Source organism: Sus scrofa, chromosome 6 (assembly GCF_000003025.6).
Source record: "Sus scrofa isolate TJ Tabasco breed Duroc chromosome 6, Sscrofa11.1, whole genome shotgun sequence".
Taxonomy (NCBI): domain Eukaryota; kingdom Metazoa; phylum Chordata; class Mammalia; order Artiodactyla; family Suidae; genus Sus; species Sus scrofa.
In genome coordinates, this window is record NC_010448.4 from 74,731,564 (window position 1) to 74,752,942 (window position 21,379).

Genomic DNA, 21,379 nt, shown 5'->3' on the forward strand with positions numbered 1-21,379 from the left:
TGAAAACTAGTGTCCATGAGGATGCAGGTTCCATCTCTGGCCTCGCTCATTATTCCTTGCCCCAACAACTTGTCTCCGAATTTATTGCCCCGATTTGCTTGGAGCAGAGCAAACTTGAGTTCGGTAGCACATTCATTTGTGCCTCTCCCCCACCGCCCCCACCGGCATCATCACACACATCCGTTTTCCGTGCTTAGGACAGGATCTGGCACCTTCTAGATTGGAGCTCCCTTTTTGGTAAATGGGATTAGGAGTCCTGGATACTAAACCTTGGGCAAGTCCTTGCCGGTCTCTGGGCCTCAGTCCACCACCACCAACACCATCAGCATACGGAAGAGCTGGACTAGAAAGGATCCCTAAGGTCCCTTCCAACTCTGACATTGTAGGATTCTATGAATAGGGTTAAAGAGATCTGGGACCAGCGATTGCTTCCCCACCCTAGCAACTGTTGCTAGACGAGGGCCATCTCCTGGTACAAGTGGAAACTCCTCCCTGCATCGGGGAGGTCTTTTAGCATCCCATCAGGCATCGCGACTTCGCCTCTCTAGGAAGCACGTTTTGGACTCTTTGGTCCGCGACCATCCCTTTGGATCCAGTCGAAGAGCGCGCCTCGTTCCTATGGCAACCGCGCCGGGTCCATGCGCAGACGGCGGGTGACAAGGGTCAAAACAGACTCGCAAAATAGACGCCTTGGACCGGTTCAGTCCGCGCCCTCGGTGCGCCGGGCCTTTAAGCGTCACGTGACTACCCTCCAACTCGTCGCCCCTCTTTCCCTCCCCAGGTCCCGGCAAGCGCTGGTTTGGACCGGAGGTTCCCGGCCCGGCGGACTAACTGGAGCGTGGACGCTGCAGCCGGTTAGGCTGGTGCCCTTTTCCGGTAACTCCTTCTCCGCGTGAAGTGCTGAGCCGCGGACGCGGCGGGGCCGGGCAGACTCAGGGATTTCCTATTAGTTCCTCTTCGTTCCCGGTCCCCGCTGGGCCTAGCGGGGGAACCGGAGCCAGTAGGGCCCGGCCCTGGGCTCTCGGAGGCAGCGGGGGAGGCGGCCGTCTCCTATAGGTTTGCGACCTTTGGTGGGAGCTCGAGGCTGGGCTCAGACCTAAGCATGCCTCTGGGATCAGCTGCTTGATCCAGGTGATACTGCCCGAGGGCGGTAGCCTACCTGTTGGGCAGGTTGTTTCCTGCCCAGAGGCCGGCATGGTCGAGCTGTCAGCAAAGGAACACAGCCCACTGGCACTTGAGCCTTCTAACTGGAGGCAACTGACACAGTTGAATAAGGCACTGGTTGCACTGCATAGTAGAAGTTAATGGTAATAAGTATCAGTTACAGGCTGCTGACCCTGTGCTCAGTAAATACATTACGTACATTTAACTCCCATTTAGATCTTTCAGGGTGGTATTGTTCAACCTCATTTTATGGAGGAGTTAACAAGTTTTAAATAGCTTGTCCAAGGTCGTAAAGTGATGGAGGACAGATCCCAATGTTAGTTAGTCTGATTCCAGAGTCAATGTGCTACATAACTTTCTCCATTTTTAGCGTGCCATATATGTTTTGTAGGATAGAATAGGTTATAGGTTGCCTTTACAAAGAAAATAATGGTATGTTTTAGATTTTCATTCAGCATGTTTGCAGTCCTAAACATTGACCATCAGATTAGTCAATTTTGTGAGGACTCCAGGCAGCATTTAGAATTCCTACTTGTCTAACTCCACTCTTAGAGTTTACCTCTTAGAGTTTACACTCTTAGAGTTTACCTCTCTTTCGATAGTGTCACATTAGATACATGATCCATAAAACTCTAGTGATTTCTGAGAAATCAGGATATCACATGGCGTTCCCATTATGGCTCAGTGGTAACAAACCAGACTAGTATCCATGAGGATGCAGGTTCAATCCCTGGCCTCGCTCAGTGGGTTAAGGATCCGATGTTTCTGTGACCTACACTGCAGGTCACAGACACAGATGGGATCTGGCATTGCTGCGGCTGTGGTGTAGGCTGGCAGTTGCAGCTCTAGGTTGACCCTTAGCCTGGGAACGTCCATATCCCATGGGTGCGGCCCTAAAAAAAGAAAAAAAAAAAAAAAAAAAGATACCACAAAGATCATCCAAGCAATACACCACCACCTTGTTCATTAACTAGCCAGGATTATTTCCAAAGTCCACAGTGAATTCAGTCACTACACTCACCAGAGATGGAGCTTTAACATTTGAAGACCATGCGTGGTCTACAGGCTTTGCCCCCTAATGTGGGAAGTGAGGTTTTCTCCTCATCCAAGACCTCCACTTACAATGCCAGTATTGCTAGTGATTAAAGAACAACTTCCTTTTTTTCTTGTTTGAATGAGTATGGTGAGAAAGAATAGAATTGGGGCATACTAAGTCATAACCCCAGGGGATTTTTTTTTAGAGTATTTCACTTTCATAGCTTGTACTTATTTTTAACTCCCAAGAACATCACTACTATCTTGTTTTGTAGGTTTGCACATAGTAAATCTTTATGATTCATGAATTTATTTAGGGTGTGCTCAGTGAGGTAGTCTCTAACCACATGTTTTAAGTTTAAACTGTTATTGTCAGACTAAGTGAAGTAGTGTGTTTGAGATGTAGTTGTTTGGATTTCCCTATGTATGTTTTCCCACATTGCTTATTTTCTTCATCTCATTCATTTTCAGTCGTTTCTAAAGGTTTTCTCATCCAAGGATTTTAGAGAGTTGCTATTAATTCTTACTGCTTATCTCATCTGATAACAGTCCTTTTTTGCGATATTCAAAAACAATAGCAAGATTGTTCATTTAAAAAGATGTCGTCAAACAGCTTGGCACTTCTCCTGCAAGATACCTTTCGTTTTATTTTTCATCTATATATCTTATACTTTTACCTAAAAAAAGCAAAACTGTCTAGATTTCCACCACTAAAACTATTGCCTCTTCAATCATTTCAGCTCTGGGAAGGAAGAGAAATGGAAGTGAAAAAATTGAGCATTTCCTGGCAGTTCTTGATAGTTCTGGTTCTGATCCTGCAAATTCTGTCTGCGTTGGATTTTGACCCATACAGAGTCCTAGGGGTCAGCCGAACAGCCAGTCAGGCTGATATTAAAAAGGCTTATAAGAAGCTCGCCCGGGAATGGTAGGTGAAACAAAGAAATAGCAGTTTAAAATAAGCTAAGCAGTTTTAGCAAGAGAACGAACCCTAAGTCATGGTTAGCTTTTATTTGTCTCTGTTGCTATGTTCATTAAATATCTATGTCTAGCATATTTTATGTAGGAGAACTTATATTCACGTTATTTTATAATTTTTAGTGATGAGATCCGAAGGCTGTATTACTATGAAACTCCCTTTTAGGAATTCTTTGGCTTAAATAATTACCTTGATACTGTTCACTTATTTAATGTTAAAGTAAGTAGGCGGGAACTTTAATTAATTAATATTTCTATTTTTTTTATATATATATATGATCAACAATGGATAAGCTACCCTTCCGATGACATGTTATTCATAAGGTAACTCTTTATGAGTGTCGTTGCTAAAGGGAACACTGTCCTATCCTGTTGTCTAGAATATTAATTTTTAAGCTTTCAAAAAATTTTGAGAGTAAGAGCTTTGCTCTTTTAGCCTAAGAGCTTTTTATGGTGAACCAACCATAAGTTGGTTGAAAGTTTGGGATGGGACCCATCTTTGAGCCCCTCCTGCATGCTGGGCACCGGGTTCTATGCTGTTTATCTCATGTAAACTTTATAAGTACCCTGTGGGGATGGACATTGCTGTCCCTGTTTTTCGAGTGAAGAACTAAGCTCAGAGTTGTTAAGTCTGTATTATCTCTAGCTTCCACGAGTTGACCTTCAGCACCAGCAGACAGTTTATGGCTGTTTTATTTTTTAATATGTTACCAGTCTGGGCAGAAGTGAGAGTGAGTGGGATAGTGTTGGAATGGGTAGAAAGTTTTGCAGGAGCAAAGCGGCCACGTGCAGCTGACACCGCAGGCTGTGTGTGACTCTGCCTGACACCATTGTTCATTCTTCAGTGAGAGACGCATCTTAGTATTCAGTCGGTGGCAATAAAGGTGAAAGATAGTTTTAAAATCTGCTTTTGACTGTTTTGAATAAAGAACTATTTTAGACCATATTCATAGCACGAGGATCCCCGGATTGGATACTAAGAAACACAGTCTCTGATTACGCATGGGCTCTTCCCAGGTTGCTTTCTACATCCTTTCAGACTCTTGCGTCTTTGTATTTAAAGCAAAAATACATAAATCTGTACTGAATTCATAAGGTAGCAACATTCTTTTGGGCAGGGTATGGCCTTTGACAGCATTTTAAAAGCAGAAATGATAGGTTAGTTATGTGGGACCTATTCAAATATATGGCTTTGACTTTTCTATCTTCCAGAGCTGAAAAGGGTGTTTTGATATTAATTAAATGAATCACATGCCTCTCTTCCTTAATTAGATTCCCTCTAGGAGTAACTCATCACCGTAGGAAACTAGAGACTGTCATCCAGTGAAAGTCTACAATTTTACTTTACCTCTGTATTTTCACGGTGCTATTATTTTCTGCTGTTTTGGCTTTGACAGTGTTTTCTCAGTGAAACTGTTTCATTTCATAATGATTTTATATGGTGTCATATCCAGTTAGCCTTTGAACTCTGCGGGTCCAGTTAAATGCAGATATTGTTCAGTAAATAGCACTGTAGTACTTCACGGCCTGAGGTCGGCGGAGTCCTTGAATGTGGATCCACGTGTATGGAGAGCTGACTGTAAAGTTACTTGCGGGTTTTTGACTGGGCCCCTGAGTTGTTCAGGGGTCAGCTGTGCACTGAAAATTGCAATGTTTCCCAGTCTGACTCCAGAATGAGCTGTCACGGGGGAAATGGTTATGTATTAAATTGGATTTGTAGTCTATTTTTCTTTTTCTTTTTTTTCTCTTTTGGCCATACCCACAAGGCCAGATCCTTAATTCACTGTGTCACAGAAGGACTTCTTTTGTTTGTTTGTTTTTAAACCATAATTTTTTTTTAATCTCAGAAAAACTCTTTCTCTCCTAATAATGACGTTTGATCATAGGCACTGTTACGTCATCTACATTAGCAAAATAACTCCTCCCCACCCCAAGAAAAATGGCCTCATAAAATTTGGCCTGAATCCACCAGGCCTGATGTGGTCAGTGACCCAAACTGTCAATGGGTTTGTCTGATACTTTATTGACTTTTTTTCTACCTTCATTTTTATTTCTTTAAAGGTAGTGCTAGACAGGCAGTAGGTGCCAACAATAGTGTTTTCTTCACTTTGAAATTTAAAAAATGTGCATAATACTCCAGTTCGTGCAGTGTTTCACATACATTGAAAATAGCTTTGAAAGGTGCTTTCCAAGAGCGGAATTTATTCTTTTTTATATGTTCGCAACTTTGAGGCATCTTCCCACAGTTAGGAAAATACTCCTTAGAAGCTCGCGCTGTCTTGGGTTTCCTCCCTGGTCTTGGGCCTTGGCTTCCTCTGTCTCGGGAGCTGTGGTGGTAGCCCAGCTGTCTTTGGTACTCTCTCTTTGACTCGGTCTCCTTACAAGCCCCTTCCTACCCCTTCCTCCTCCCCCTGCAGAGCTCTGTATGTCAGACCTTCTTGTGTGCAGTTGCATAATTTATCGCCTCAGCCTTTGGCCTAAGTTTGAATATTGAAAACACTTTTTTTGTTTGATCATCCAGAAACATACTATTTTCATATTTTCATTACATTTAGCTCAGGTTTTTTTCCCCACTATTATTCATAACAGGATTAAATATTTCAGGGAAGAAGGATGTCTAAATTCAACAGGCAACAATTTGAAGTTTATTTTTAGAGGAGTCCGAGTATTAGTATAATTCATTCTGACATGTTCCTGCTAGAATAAAGTGGTCAGGTTGGAAAATTTTTTTAATTCTGATGTACTCAGTGCTGATTTTAGTTGTCATTTGCTTCCCAGTGGATTGTTTCTCTTTCCAGAACCTTTGCTAGAGGAAATTTACTGAAAGTTAGCAGACGTGCTTACAAAAACAATAACCTCTGTCATAAAATCTCTTGATAAAATGGCATTGAAATATTAATTAATATAAAACACTGGTTTATATTTTAGGGGGTTCTCAGGAAGTAAAACCCAGCCCTGAGGAGTTCCCACTGTGGCTGAGTGGATTAAGAACCCAACATAGTCTCTCTGAGGATGCAGGTTCAATCCCTGGCCTCACTCAGTGGGTTCAGGATCCAGTGTTGCCAAAAGCTGTAGCATAGGTCACAGATGCAGCTCGGATCTGGTGCTGCTGTGGTGCAGGCCGCAGTTGCAGCTTCAGTTCAGCCCCTAGCCGGGAACTTCCATAAGCCATATGTGTGGCTGAGAAAAGAAAAAGAAAAAACACCCACCCAGCCTCAACTGTCCAAGATTTTAAAGTCACCAAAGCTGAAATTGGTATAAACACAAAAAGATAACAGAATAATGTATGGCGGCAAGATTGCATTCAATTAATTGTCAGCTGTGTATAATGGCAAATATTAGTTCCACTCTAGTTGAAGTCACTTGTACAAACTGTAGACTTTTCTCCCATTTTAAAATATGTGGCATTGGAAGAGTTGCTGTGTTGGCACAGCCAGTGCAACAAACCTGACTAGTATCCATGAGGATGTGGGTTTGATCCCTGGTCTTATTCAGTGGGTTAATGATCTGGTGTTGCCATGAGCTATGGTGTCGTGTAGGTCCAGTGTTGCCACATGCTGCAGCGTAGGTCACAGATGTGGCTTTGATCTGGCATTGCTGTGGCTATGGTAGGCCGGCAGCTGTAGCTCCGATTCAACCCCTAGCCCGGGAACTTCCATGTGCTGCAGATGTGGCCCTAAAAAAAAAAAAAAAGACAAAAAAAATTTTTTTAACCAAAAAAATAAAATAGGTCACCTTGAAATCATGCATTTGTAAGTAAAAGGCAGCCAGACAGACCGGGATAATCAAGGCAATAATGAAAACTCTGCTGTTCTAATTTGAATGTCAGTAGCCAAATACCATTTGGGACATGGTTGTTACTAAACACAGTCACGGAGGTTCCTAGAAGCTGTTTCCTGTGTCTCCCTGAGTTGTCGGAAGAAATACCTATGTTGACGTTCTAACGTCGGGATGAAATGGTGGACACAACTGCTGTCCTGGGTTAAGAAGGTGGTTCTCATGAGTGCCTTTAGCCTGGAGCCAGCTCCGGCAGTGTTTGGGAGCAATGGAGAGACATGCATTTGCCACCCTTCCTCACTGAAAGGCTACAGCACTATCGGAGCTTTGAAAATGTGCCCCACTGAAGTGCTTTGGGAAGAAATTGACTGTTTCACAGTCTCATTTACTGTCGTCATGCAACGGAGCCAATGGCCTCTCCCATTTATTTTTAAGAAACCGTCATAACAAAATGCCTTTCCAGTTGCCTCTGATGTAGTGAACTGTGTGTACAAGGATGTTAACTGACCACATGGAGAACATTAAATCCATTCTCACTGCCTGCGCCTTTGTGTTTCAGGCATCCTGACAAAAACAAAGACCCTGGGGCAGAAGACAAGTTCATTCAAATCAGCAAGGCTTATGAGGTATCGTGTCAAATTTCGTGATACATCTGCTCGCTCTTATAAAATATATCTTGAGGTTCCCTGGCTTAGGGGATTAAGGATCAGCGTTGTTGTCACTGCTGTGGCCTGGGTTTAATTCCTGGCCTGGGAACTTCTGCATGTCATGGGTAAAGGCAAAAAGTGAAATGAAGTATATCTTATGTGATCAGTTTTGTAAAGTCCTCTCAGAAAAGGCTGTTTCCCACGTCCCTGACCAGTTTCTAGATGATGGTAAGGACAACGTATTTGGCCACATTCAGTATGTTGATACTAGTGCCCGAACACTCAGCTCTTAGAAAAACTGGCCTGTTTTAAAGGCTTTAATTGAAATTTTAGAGTCTCCCTGAACGTATGTCTCTGTTTCCTTATATTACATGGTCACGTTGGCAGCACATATACTAGAAACTTATATTAAAGAATCACAGGAGTTCCCGTTGTGGCGCAGTGGTTAACGAATCCGACTAGGAACCATGAGGTTGCGGGTTCGGTCCCTGCCCTTGCTCAGTGGGTTAACGATCCGGCGTTGCCGTGAGCTGTGGTGTAGGTTGCAGACGCGGCTCGGATCCCGCGTTGCTGTGGCTCTGGCGTAGGCCGGTGGCTACAGCTCCGATTCAACCCCTAGCCTGGGAACCTCCATATGCCACGGGAGCGGCCCAAGAAATAGCAACAACAACAACAACAAAAGACAAAAAGACAAAAAAAAAAAAAAAAAAAAAAAAAAGAATCACAGACCAGAGGTCCCATTGTGGCGCAGCGGAAACGAATCTAATAACCGTGAGGTTGCAGGTTCGATCCCTCGCCTCGATTAGTGGATTAAGGCTCCAGTGTTGCCATGACCTATGGTGTAGGTCAAAGGCTTGGCTCAAATCCAGCATTGCTGTGGCTGTGGCATAGGCCGGCAGCTGTAGCTTCAATTGGACTCTTAGCCTGGGAACCTCCATATGCCGCTGCTGCAGCCCTAAAAGGCAAAAAAAAAAAAAAAAGGAATCACAGACCAATTTGCCTATACTTATTCAAGTGCTGCAGGATTTTCAACACATCACCATAAGTAAGTTGGTCTGGAATATTCATGAAAGATAAGTCCATGGCTTCCTGATTTGCATAAGGTAATAGTCTTCAGCAGACACTGCTTAACTCATAGACTGATACTTCATCCTAAAACAGATTCTCCAATTCCTTATTCAAAGTTACGTCTGGGAGCTCCCGTCATGGCACAGCAGAAACGAATCTGACTAGGAACCATGAGGTTTTGGGTTCGATCCCTGGCCTCGCTCAGTGGGTTAAGGATCCGGTGTTGTCGTGAGCTGTGGTGTAGATCACAGACACGGCTTGGATCTGGCGTAGGCCGGCAGCAACATCTCTAATGAGATCCCTAGCCTGGGAACCTCCATATGCCGCAGGTGCAGCCCTAAGAAGACAAAAAGAAAAAAACCAAAGTTATTTCTAAGTAAAACAAAGTCGGAGAGTTCCTGCTGTGGTGCAGTGGGTCAACAATCTGGCATTGCCATAGCCATGGCGTATGTCACATCTATAGCTCGGATTCCAACCCTGACCCGGGAACTTCCATAGGCCGTGGGTACAGCCAAAAAAAAAACCCCCAAAATAAACGAAAACAAAGTTAGCTAACATACAATCATAGAATTCAGTTCTCTGGTAATTTTTTGGTGTTCACAGCTTTCCATACCTTTGTTTGAATAATTCTAATTTACATGGTATAACCAAGTCAATTTTCTTGTGGTTGAACCTTAGTGATCAATGTTATGTTAAGTTTTATTTGTTTTATTGATGTGCTTATGAATATTATGATAGCTCAAAATCTAAATTTAAAGTCAAGATGAGCATGAGCAAATCTCAGCTGAAGTGTTTTGGTCTTGAAACACTTAATGTTTGTTTTGAGAGAAGGGTTTCAGGTATGTTGAATGACGATGCTTGAAATATCTAATTGTATCATAGCTTTTCCTTTGTTCCCTTCCTGTCTTGCAAGCTGCTTACAGGGCAGTCCTTTGGGTGATCCTTTTTTCGTTTGTTGTCTGGATTTCTTTTTGTTTTCTCTTTTTCTAATAGATTCTTTCCAATGAAGAAAAAAGATCACATTATGACCACTATGGTGATGCCGGCGAGAACCAGGGCTACCAGAAGCAGCAGCAGCAGCGGGAGTATCACTTCCGCCATTTCCATGAGAATTTTTATTTCGATGAGTCTTTTTTCCACTTCCCTTTTAATTCTGAACGGCGGGACTCGATTGATGAAAAGTACTTACTGCACTTTTCACACTATGTGAATGAGGTGGTCCCAGATAGCTTCAAGAAACCCTACCTCATTAAGATCACCTCGGATTGGTGCTTCAGCTGCATCCATATTGAGCCTGTTTGGAAAGAAGTCGTTCAAGAGCTGGAAGGATTGGGTAAGATCATGTTATCCTTTGGAAGATATTTTTCTAGCAGGAAGTGACTTTTACATCTCTTGAATTTCATGGGCTGCTGGGAGAAGGAGCGGTTAACGTGATTTCTCTTGACAAATTCATGATGACTGGCATTTTCCAGGGACACGTTTTCAGAGAGGGGAAATGTGTAAGCCACCTTCAGTCTGTGTTACTAACATGAAGCTTTACCTATAACCTCCTACCGTCTAGTTGAGGGCCTAATACAGAGGAGAAACTTAAAGATTATTAGCTGAGGAAAGCACTACTCAAGCACCAGTTTTAATGCTGATAAGATTTGCAGGTTATCCTTGTGGTATTTGTGATTTCACTCCGCGTATTAATTTGCTAGAGCTGCCATAGCGAAACACCACAGACTAGGTGGCTTAAGCAACAGAAATTTATTTTCTCATAGTTCTTGAGGTTAGAAGTCCAAAAACAAGGTGTCGACAGTTTGGGTTTCTTGTGAAACCTCTCTCCTTTGCTTTAGGCTTCTCCCTGCATCTTCGTTTTTTTTTTTTCTTGGCCGAATTTCATGTGGAAGTTCCCAGGCTAGGGGTCGAATCAGAGCTGCAGCTGCCGGCAGCAACACCACAGCCACAGCAACACCAACGTCAGATCTGAGCCACATCTGAGACCTACACTGCAGCTTGTGGCAATGCCAGATCCTTAACCTACTGAGCAAGGCCAGGGATCAAACCTGCGTCATCACATACACTATTCAGGTTCTTAATCCTCTGAGTCACAATGGGAACTCCTCCCAATGAGAGCCCAGGTCCACTGTCTCACTCTCTCTCTCTGTGACCTAATTTTTTTTTTTTTTTTTTTTTTTGTGACCTAATCTCTTCTTAAAAGGCACCAGTTACACTGGACTAGGGCCCACCCTAAGAATCCCATTTTAATGTAATTATCTCTTTAAAGGCTGTATTTCCAAACACAGTCATACTCTGAAGTACTGGCAGTTAGAGTTTCAACATATGCCTTTGGGGGCACGCAGTTCAGCCCATAACCCATGATATTCTAAGGGTCATGGGTTACCACTCCCCATCACAGATGAGCCTTCCCTTTGTTCATAGTTGTACCACTTAGCACTAGGAAAATTTTAGTGATCCAGAGAGGATATTTATTTTAATAACTTCTGAAAGTTGGAATTACTGGATGGTGTGTGTGTGTGATTTATAGTCAGACTTATTCTTGGGTCACTAAAAAGGGACAAGCTCAACCATAGGGGCTGAAAAACCTGGACTTCTCTGGAGAGAGTGCACTGTTGAAAAGCATGTTTTTTTGTTTTGATTTGGTTTTAAGGTTTGTTTTTATTTTGTTTTTTCCACCTTTTTTAGGCCAAACCTGCGGTATATGAAAGTTCCCAGGTTAGGCGTCGAATCCAAGCTTCAGCTGCCAGCCTACGCCACAGTCACAGCAACTTGGGATCCAAGCCTCATCTGTGACCTACACCACAGCTTATGGCAATGCCAGATCCTTAACCCACCAAGCAAGGCCAGGGATTGAAACTGTGTCCTCATGGATACTAGTTGGGTTCATTAACCACTGAGCCATGACAGGAACCTCCAAAGCATCAGTTCATTTATTCTAAAACAGAAATTTTCAATCTGCTGTCCAGAGATGCCCAGGTACTCAGATTTGCCGGAATGCTTTCAGGATAAAGGAATTCTCAGGTGAAGGTGTAAGTTTAGCCCATTGTCTTCTCTCTGGTGGGAGGTCAGCAGGTGCTTACTGTAGTGTCTGATGAATGAATGAGAGGCCAAGGTCAGGTGGAAGCCCCTGGACTGATCAGCTTCTTCATCACACAGCATGGCTGCATTTTGTGCCATGCTGGGTGCTGTGCTAAAAACAATTTAACCTGTTCAGACGTTAAGACTCCATAGCGGGGAGAGGTGGGGGTTCCCGTTGTATCTCAGTGGTAATGAACCTGACTAGTATCCATGAGGATGTGGGTTCAATCCCTGGCCTTGCTCAGTAGGTTAAGGATCCAGCATTGCCGTGAACTGTAGTGTAGGTCGCAGATGAAGCTTGGGTCCCAAGTTGCTGTGGTTGTGGCTGGCAGCTGCAACTGATTGGACCCCCTAGCCTGAGAACTTCCATATGCTGCAAGTGCAGCCCTAGAAAGAAAAAAAAAAAAAAAAAAAAGGCCCCATAGCAGGATATAAGCATTGACCTGTTAACATAAGTTAGGATGGTAATTCATTTACCCCCAGGTCAGATCAGAGCATCAGGCAAACACAGACAGCGTGAGGTAGCCTGTGGCACAGGGGTCACTGCTGTGAGCAGCACATGCCTTAGAATCAGGTAGACCCGTTTTCAGATCTCAGCTATGTCATTTACTGCTTTGTGTCCTTGGACGAATTACTTAGCCCAAGTTTCTTCAACTCTAAAATGGGGTTACAGGAGTTCCCATTGTGGCTCAGTGGGTTAAGAGCCCACCATAATGTCTGTGAGGATGTGGGTTTGATCCCTGGCCTCACTCCGTAGGTTAAGGATCCAGTGCTGCCACATGCTGCAGCGTAGGTCACAGATGTGGCTTGGATCTGGCATTGCTATGGCTGCAGTGGAGGCCAGCAGCTGCAGCTCCAATTTGACCCCTAGCCTGAGAACTTCCATGTGCTGCAAGTGTGGCCATAAAAAGAAAAATTAATAATAATAAAAATAAATGAAGTGGGGTTATAATGTCAAACCAACAGAATTATTATGAATAGTAAATGAGAAAAATATATATTAACTGCTTGATATATTAAGTGCTTAGCAAGTGACCATTAGAGAATTTCTGGTTAACTGAGTTTTCTGGTCCACCAAAGTAAAGTTTTTTAAAGTACCTATTTTATAAATTCATTTTAAAAGTCTTTCTCTTTTTTTGTTTTTGTGTTTTAGTGCCGAATCCACAGCATATGGAAGTTCCCAAGCTAGGGGTGGAATCAGAGCTACAACTGCCGGTCTACACCACAGCCACAGCAATGCAGGATCTGAGCTGCATCTGCGACCTACACCACAGCTCATGGCAATGCTGGATCCTTAATCTACTGAGTGAGGCCAGGGTTCAAACCTGCATCCTCATGGATACTAGTTGGATTAGTTTCCTCTGAGCCTTAAAAATCTTTCTTAAGGGAGTTCCCTGTTGGTCTAGTGGTTAGAACTCAGTGTGTTACTGCTGCAGCCTTGGTTTGACCCCTCGTTTGGGAACTGAGATCCCACGTTAGATGCTGCCCATTGAAGCCAAATTTTAAAAATCTTTCTTAAATGTTAATCTGTTTTCTTCAGCTCACAGACTATCAAGCACTGACTTTTGCCTTATTTTCAGCTAAGTCTTGAAAGGTGATTAAAAGTTGGCTGGGCAGGAAATGGAGGAGTAACATTCAGGCAGGAGGGACCGTGCAGGCAGGGAAACGGCACATCCACAGAAGACCCCGCAGCTTGTGAGTGGGGAGGAGGCAGGACGAGCATTCTGGGGCCAGGTAGGCAGGAGCCTGAGAGTCCAGGCCAAGGGGCGAGGACCTTATTTTGGGGTGTGTAAAAAAAGCCAAGGTTGATCTAATCAGAGCTGTGCTTGAGAAAGCTAACTGTTAATGCTGCATGAAGGACAAAGTAAAGAAGGTGAGAATAGGAGTTCCTGTGGTGGCACAGTGAAAACTAATCCGACTAGTATCCATGAGGATGCAGGTTCAGTCCCTGGCCTCAATCAGTGGGTCAGGGATCCAGCATTGCCACGAGCTGTGGTGTAGGTCACGACACAGCTCGGATTCCGAGTTGCTGTGGCTGTGGTGCAGGCTGGCAACTGTAGCTTGGATTCGACCCATAGCCTAGGAAGTTCCATATTGCATGGGTGTGGCCCTAAAAACCACGAGAGATGCATAGATACATAGATAGACAAAGTGAGCATGGAAACAGGGAGGCTACCAGTCCGGGCAGGACAGCCCCCATTGGCCTGAGCTCGGGCAGCGGGAACAGAGAGAGGACGGGTGTCAGATATTCCAAGGGTGGGATCCTGGAGGGAGCTGGCACCCGGGGACCATTTGAATGTGAGAAATGTGGAAAAGACAGAGTCTCAAGATTGACTCAGGATCCTGACTTGAGCTACTGGATGGTCAGGGAATCCAGGGAAGAGCCGAGTTTGGGGAGGAGTGGTTCTAAGTAATGACCACAGTTTGGACATAGCAAGTGTGATGACGTGACAGTAATAATATGAGCATAATCAGAATAGCTTGTATTTATTGAGAGTTTACTGTGCCAACACTAACGTAAGTGGAATGCATGTTATAAACAACGACTGTGAGGCAGGCGCTCTTGTCTTCCCTCTTTGATAGAGACTTGGCTCATTTGGTCCTTTGTTCGAAGGTGGTACTTAGCAGAGGTGGGGTTCCTATTCGGGTTCATAACCACTGACCAAAAGGGGAACTCCTTTTCTCTCTCTCTCTCTTTTGTGTGTGTGTGTGTGTGTGTGTGTGTGCGCATGACTTCTTATTTTATTTTTATTTTTATTTTTTGTCTTTTTGCCTTTTCCAGATTGCGGCATATGGAGGTTCCCAGGCTAGGGGTCTAATCAGAGGTGTAGCCGCCGGCCTACGCCAGAGCCACAGCAACTTGGATTCCGAGCCGCGTCTGCAACCTACACCACAGGTCACGGCAACACCGAATCCTTAACCCACTGAGCAAGGCCAGGGATCGAACCCGAAACCTCATGATCCTAGTCAGATTCATTAACCACTGAGCCACGACGGGAACTCCATGACTTCTTATTTCAAAAGAAAGATTAACTTTTCTCTTTTAATAGTTCTCTTTTTATCCTAAAAATAACAAAGTGTCTATAACAAGTTCATTCTGTCTAGGAAAAGGGTCTGCCTGTGTTAAAGTTGGCTTTGTTTTGTTTTGTTTTTCCTTAAGCTCTGTGTTTGGTTTTTTTGGTGCTTTTTTTTTGTGTTTGCTTTCGTTTAGTTGCACCAGTGGCATGTGGAAGATCCTAGGCCAGGGATCAGACCTGCACCACAGCTGTGGCAATGCCAGATCTTTAACCCGCTGCGCCCCAGGGACTTCCTAAACTGTGTATTCTTGATTTTGTGTTATTTCACATCATTTCGCATCTTAAGAGTTTGTTTATGAACAGGTTTGTATTTAGCCATTCTTGACCGTGGCATGTTCTTCCAGTTGGCTCTGTACCGTCCCTCCAGGTGTATGGAAAAGCTGAAAAAGAGATGAGTGTGTGTGTGTGTGTGTGCAAGACAGAGGGGGAAACAAAAGAATTTCCCTAAAAGACATGTCACACTTTTAAGATTGCGTAAGGAAAGCAAATATAATTTGACACCTCAAAATAGAGATCTTCAGTACTATACAGAAAGAACACCCTCTTACAAACTCGGAAAGAGGAGAAAATAATTTGTATTTTTATTTATTTATTTTTGGTCTTTTTAGGGCCACATGCGCAGCATATGGAGGTTCCGAGTGTAGAGAGGTCGATTGGAGCTGCAGCTGCTGGCCGACGCCACAGCCACAGCAATGCCTGATCTTTAACCCACTGATTAAGGCCAGGGATCAAACCTGCATCCTCATGGTTACTAGTCGGATTTGTTTCTGCTGAGCCACAACGGGAACTCCTAATTTGTATTTTTAATTTCCAAGGATCTGTAAATTACCTTGAAACATTGATGTATATAAAAATCAAATATTTCTGGAGTCCCCTGGTGGCTCAGAGGTTAAGGATTTGGTGTTTTTGTGCCATGGCACTGGTCACCGCTGTGGTACATGTTCCATCTCTGGCCTGGGAACTTTCGCGTGCTATGGGTGTGACCCAAAAAAAATCTTTTCAAAAGAGGTCGTATACACTTTGCCCTTCTTTTAAATTTGCTGCTCAAGTTTGCTTGGATTCTGATATGTCCTTGTCAGCCAGCCAGGTTATGCTAATCAAGATAAGAATAGGAGCATAGCTGTACTTGCTGTTGGCCCAGCTGAGCTTGCTTTATGAAACCTGAACTTGGGAGTGTAGAGAGTTTAAAGGCAGAGGAGGAGACAAGAGAAACTGCACTGTTCACTGTGGCTCAGCAACTGCAAGTCACCACGTGTCATCATGGTTATTTCCCAACCTGAGTCTCAGGGAGAAAAGAGGGCTGGTGAGTTTTCTGATTCTTCCCAGCTTGGATGGATACGAGGAAGAGATTAGATCTGGACTTAAAAGAATTTTGGACTTCTTGTTATACTCTTAAATATCTTTACAGGAGGAAAAAAGACCATAAATTTAAACACCAAATATGTATCATTCTTCATTCTATTCTAATCTGTATGATAGTTAATCTATAAGTAAAATTCCTCCAGAATTTAGAAATGGATTATAATATTAAGAGTCAAAGTCTTATAGAAATGATCTAAGAAAATAACCTTTATAGATTTGTAAATGCTTATGTTTAATGAAGATGGTGCATGTAATTCCAAGGACTCAATGGTAATTTTAAGTAGAAGAAATGAAATCTGGAGTTCCCATTGTGACTTAGTGGGTCAAGAACCAGATGTTGTCTCTGTGAGGATGCGGGTTCAATCCCTGGCCTCACTCAGTGGGTTAAGGATCCAGTATTGCCATAAGCTGCAGCATAAATCACAGATGTGGCTCTGCCATGGCATAAGCCGGCAGCTGCAGCTCCGATTTTGACCCCTACCCTGGAAACTTCCACATGTGTCAGGCGCAGCCATAAAAAGAAAAAAAAGAGTGATCTTGACATAGCTTATCCCACTCTGCAGGAAGAAGAAAGAGAGTTTCATGGAGATTAAAATTCCACTCAAAAAAGACATAATCTCTAGGTCAGAATTCACATGGTCTGGATGAAATAATACTTAACAGTGGTTGTAATTAATTAGGTGCCTACTAAATTTTGGGCTCTGGGCTAGGTTCTTTTTTATATTATATCATGCAATCCTTACAACAATTTATCTCTGTTTTGTGAATAAGGAAACTAAGGCTCAGAGAGGTTAAATGACTTGCCTACGGTTGCACAGCTAAGGAGTAGCAGAGCTGGGATTTTCGTCTGTATCTGACTTTGAATACTTTAATCATTTACTTGTTTTAACAAAAAGTTGAGTGCCTAATAAGTGCCAGGAACTCTTCTAGATATTAGGGATACAGCAGTAAACAAAATAGCTCCAAATCCCTACGCTCATAGAGCTTATATCCTAGAGAAGGGAGACAAGCAAACCAAACACACAACCTGTCAAATGGTGACAGAGCGTGATAACAAAGGCCGAGTCGGAGTTCCCTTGTGGTGCAGTGGGTTAAGGAACCTGCGTTGTCACTGCAGTGGGCCCGGTCGCTGCTATGGCGTGGATTGGATTCCTGGCCCAGGAACTTCCACATGTCAAGGTCTCTGCCAAAAAAAAAAAAAAAAGGCTGAGTGCTAGGGACTGCTGAGTGAGAAGCTCCCAGTCTCAGTTGGACAGACGAGGAAGGTCTCACTGCAAAGGTGGCCTGCAGAGGGCGAGAGAACAAGCTTCAGGAATATCTGGGGGAAGAGCAGCATGGACAGCAAGCATGAAAGTTGTCTTCATTGTCCTCTGCTCTCCCAGAGCTGCATGTGATTTCAGGCCCACTAGCCACCATTCTGATTACTGATTCTGGTCCCGAAGGCTGGTTGGGGGCCCCACGAATGATGCTATTGCTGGAATTGGTGAAATAAGGTGGTTTCTGGTCTGGGTAGCAATCACCGGTAAGGTCGTTTACAGTGAGTGGGTCTCTAAGAACTCAATCCCTCAGAGCTTAGGTGGAGGAGGATACTGGAGACAGAAAGGAGCCAGGCTTTGCAGTCACCTGGACCTGGGTTCAAATCTAGGTCCTACTGCACACTAACTGGTGCCAGGTGGCTTTCCTCAGCCTCTCCAGGCACCAGTTTCCTCGTCCATGAAAATAACAATACTTACCACTTGGGGTTTGTGAGTGTGAAAAGTGACTTAAAGCTCTTGGCATGCTGCCTAACTTACAAAGGGCTCAGAAAACACCAGTTCCGCCCTTGAGCCTTTGTTGCATGGCCCTTGACCTCCCTAGGTGATGTCGCTTCTTACTTTACGTGAGACCAGATCACTCAAGTGCATGCCTGCTGTGTTCGTGTTCTTTCTCCTGCTCACATAATTCTTATGGGCACTTTCACTTACTGACACTGTCCCTTGGTCATTCTTAATGCCTCTAGTGTGATAGAATCGTGTCCTGGACTTGGCTCTGGAACATCCAGTTGGGATTCTTACCCTTCAGATTTATCAGCTCTGCAAACTGGGCTAAGTCACTTCACCTCTCTGAATCTCTTTATCTATAAAATGAGGGGAGTAGACTATGTGATGTCTAAGGTGCTTTCTTTCCTGCCCTTGAGACACTCAGGTAGCCAGCAGATTTGTTGAGTCTACTTAGCAGGTTTTTAGTTGGTTTTTTGTTGTTGTTGTCTTTTTAGGGCCAAACCCATAGCATATGGAAGTTCCCAGTCTAGGGGTCAGATGGGAGCTATGGCTCCAGACCTAAGTCACAGCCACAGCAACACAGGATCCGAGCCACGTCTGCAACGCATACTACAGCTCATGGCAAAGCTGGATCCTTAACCCACTGAGCAAGGCCAGGCATCGAATTCGTGTCCTCATGGATACTAGTTGGGTTCATTACCACTAAGCCATGATGGGAACTCCAACTTAGCAGTTTCAAAGTATTAAGTTTGCGGTCCCGTCATGGTGCAGGGGAAACAAATCCGACTAAGAACCATGATTCAATCCCTGGCCTCACTCCGTGGGTTAAGAATCCAGCGTTGTGGTGAGTTGTGGTGTAGGTCGCAGACGTGGCTCAGATCTGGCATTGCTGTGGCTCTGGCATAGGCCGGCAGCTACACCTCTGAATAGACCCCTCGCCTGGGAATCTCCGTATGCTGCAGGTGTGGCCCTGAAAAGACAAAAGATAAAAAAAAGAAAGAAAGAAATGGTACAAATAGATAGATACCAAAATATTAACAGTAGTTATATGGGATATGGCCTAATGGTTTTAACTTAATCTCTTTCTCTTTTTGAGAATCTGTGTAATGTCTTTATAAAATACTTTGTATAAAAGGGAGATGTGCTCTGAAGGGTGAGAAGACTGTGATCCCAGCCTATTGACAAATCCTGGGTTTTCTCCAGCCGTTGCTGAGCTGATGAACCCTGCGTTGTTCACAGGTGGTCTCTCTATGAGCAGGAACACGGTGAACAGATTGTTCTCTTCCTCTGAAGTGTTTCCTCACGATCTCTCCCAAAATTAGAAACAATAGACCAAAGATAAAAAGATTTGTGGCTCCTCTTAAACATGGCCAGGTTGCTCTGCGGAAGAACTGAACCAATTTAGAATTCCAGCAGTGAAGGAACGCTAGACAGTCTTATCAGGAATGCGCTCCCCTCCTCCTGAGTTGGGATTTCAGTTTCGCACCAGAAAATTACTTAGCAGCATCTCTTCACCTGCCGTCGGGGCGTGAAAAGTCTTCATGGCAGTCTTCCATGCTTTCCAGGCGTAGGAATCGGTGTGGTCCATGCCGGGTACGAGAGGCGCCTGGCCCATCACCTGGGAGCACACAGCACACCCTCTATCCTAGGAATCATAAACGGGAAGATCTCCTTCTTCCATAACGCAGTGGTCCGTGAGAACCTACGGCAGTTTGTAGAGAGTCTTCTTCCTGGGAACTTGGTGGAGAAAGTAAGTACCTGGCTGAGACTTAGTCTAAGAGGCGCCTGGGACCCCTGGCTGCCCTGACCTCTGCCTGTGGTCATCCTCAGACCTGAGTTTTCATTTTGAGCAGGCAAGAAGCGTGCTCATTTAAGATTACTCCAACTGAACCATTTAAATGAAGCCTGTCCTCAGAGACTGAAAATTAAAATAGAGACTCCAAGACTCATCCCTGTTACAGCCACTGGGAAGACGTACCCTGTCATAGGGATCTGAGCCTTAAATGAGAATGGCTCTTATTTCCTCAACAAAAAAGTAGATCCCATCGTAGAATGCAGGGTTTCTCTCCAACTCATGCATTTGTTCATTTGAAGATACTTTTCTCATGAGAATGTTCAGTTGTTATATTTGATTATATATTTAGTGACCATGTCTATTGAAAACAAGATTCCATGAAGTCAAATTTTATCTTTCACACTTTCTAAACATAGCGTGATGCACCAATATGAATAAATTTCACAAATAAAAACAAAAGAGTTCCCACTGTGGTGCACTGGGATCTGGGGCGTCTCTGGAGCACTGGGATGCAGATTCGATCCCTGCCCAGCACAGTGGGTTAGAGATCTGGCATTGCTGCAGCTGTGGTCTAGGTCACAACTGCAGCTCAGATCTGATCCCTGGCCCAGAAATTCCATGTGCCATGGGGCGGCCAAAAAAAAGAAAAATAAGTGAATAAATAAATTTCTCGAACAAAACGTTGAGCTAAAGAAGCTAGGCACAAAGAGTTCATACAGACTATAAACTATGACTTTTTATGTTTGAGAAGCATTTTTCTCCCAGCATCTTAGGGTAGGGATGAAAGGAATTAGAGCAAGATTCTTACTTTGCTTTAAATGAGTTCTTTTCGTGGCTTGGTGGGTTAAGAGCAGGATTGGTATCTGTGAGGATATGGGTTCAATCCCTGGCCTTGCTCAGAGGATTAAGGATCTGGCATTGCCACAAGCTGCAGCGTAGGTTGCAGATACGGGTTGGATCTGGCCTTGCTCTGGCTGTGGCATAGGCCGGCAGCTGCAGCTCTGATTCAACCCCTAACCTGGGAACTTTCATGTGCTGCAGGTATGGCCCTAAAAAGGGAAAAAAAAAAAAAATGACTCATTCCTTTAACAATACCAAGGACGGTGAACGTAGAGATATTTCTGTCGTATTTCTACAATCACTGTTCATAGGCTGTCCCACTAGGGTCATTACCCACAGAAGAAACATTTGTTGAAGTTAGCTTGAGAGGAAGTTGTCAGAGAGCATGGTAGCCTCCTAAAATAATGATACATTGTCCTCATAAGTCCCCAGACCTTTGTAAGATACTCCAGGCACTGTGCACCAGTGCCTCTTGGCCGCCAGACACTCTGTCAAGTGCTGAGGTCACAGTTCAAGGAGCTCTCATCCAGTGGGTGATTGTTGCCATCCGGTATGTGCAGCGCCCATTCTAGAGAGTAGAGAAAGCCTTCCTGAAGGAAATGACCCCTGTACTGAGTTCACAGGTGAGGGGAGAGAAGTAGGGGGTGAACTGCAGGCAGGCAGAGGACCAGGACACGAGCTAGCCTGCTTTGTGTGAAGTCGACATGCGTGAGTGCGAGAGGACGAGACTGAGGGGGTTGAAGGGAAGCTCCCTGTAAGGATCTCCCTTAAGGAACTTGGATTTGGCCTGCAGGTGAC

The 21,379-nt window shown here is 44.1% G+C and overlaps 1 protein-coding gene across 3 annotated transcripts in view; it reads left to right on the plus strand.

Moving 5' to 3' along the window:
• Positions 567-21,379, plus strand: part of DNAJC16 (DnaJ heat shock protein family (Hsp40) member C16) — a 39,275-nt gene continuing 18,462 nt past the window's right edge. Inside the window, exons 1-5 of one of the 3 annotated variants that reach the window (XM_021095383.1) lie at positions 567-876; positions 2,940-3,124; positions 7,511-7,577; positions 9,660-9,999; positions 19,512-19,696. In XM_021095383.1, coding sequence (XP_020951042.1) covers positions 2,958-3,124; positions 7,511-7,577; positions 9,660-9,999; positions 19,512-19,696 — 759 coding nt within the window. In that variant the 5' untranslated portion in view covers positions 567-876; positions 2,940-2,957. Of the gene's footprint in view, positions 877-2,939; positions 3,125-7,510; positions 7,578-9,659; positions 10,000-19,511; positions 19,697-21,379 lie in introns of those variants that run through there. The other 2 variants (XM_021095384.1, XM_013998998.2) reach the window with 2 other exon arrangements.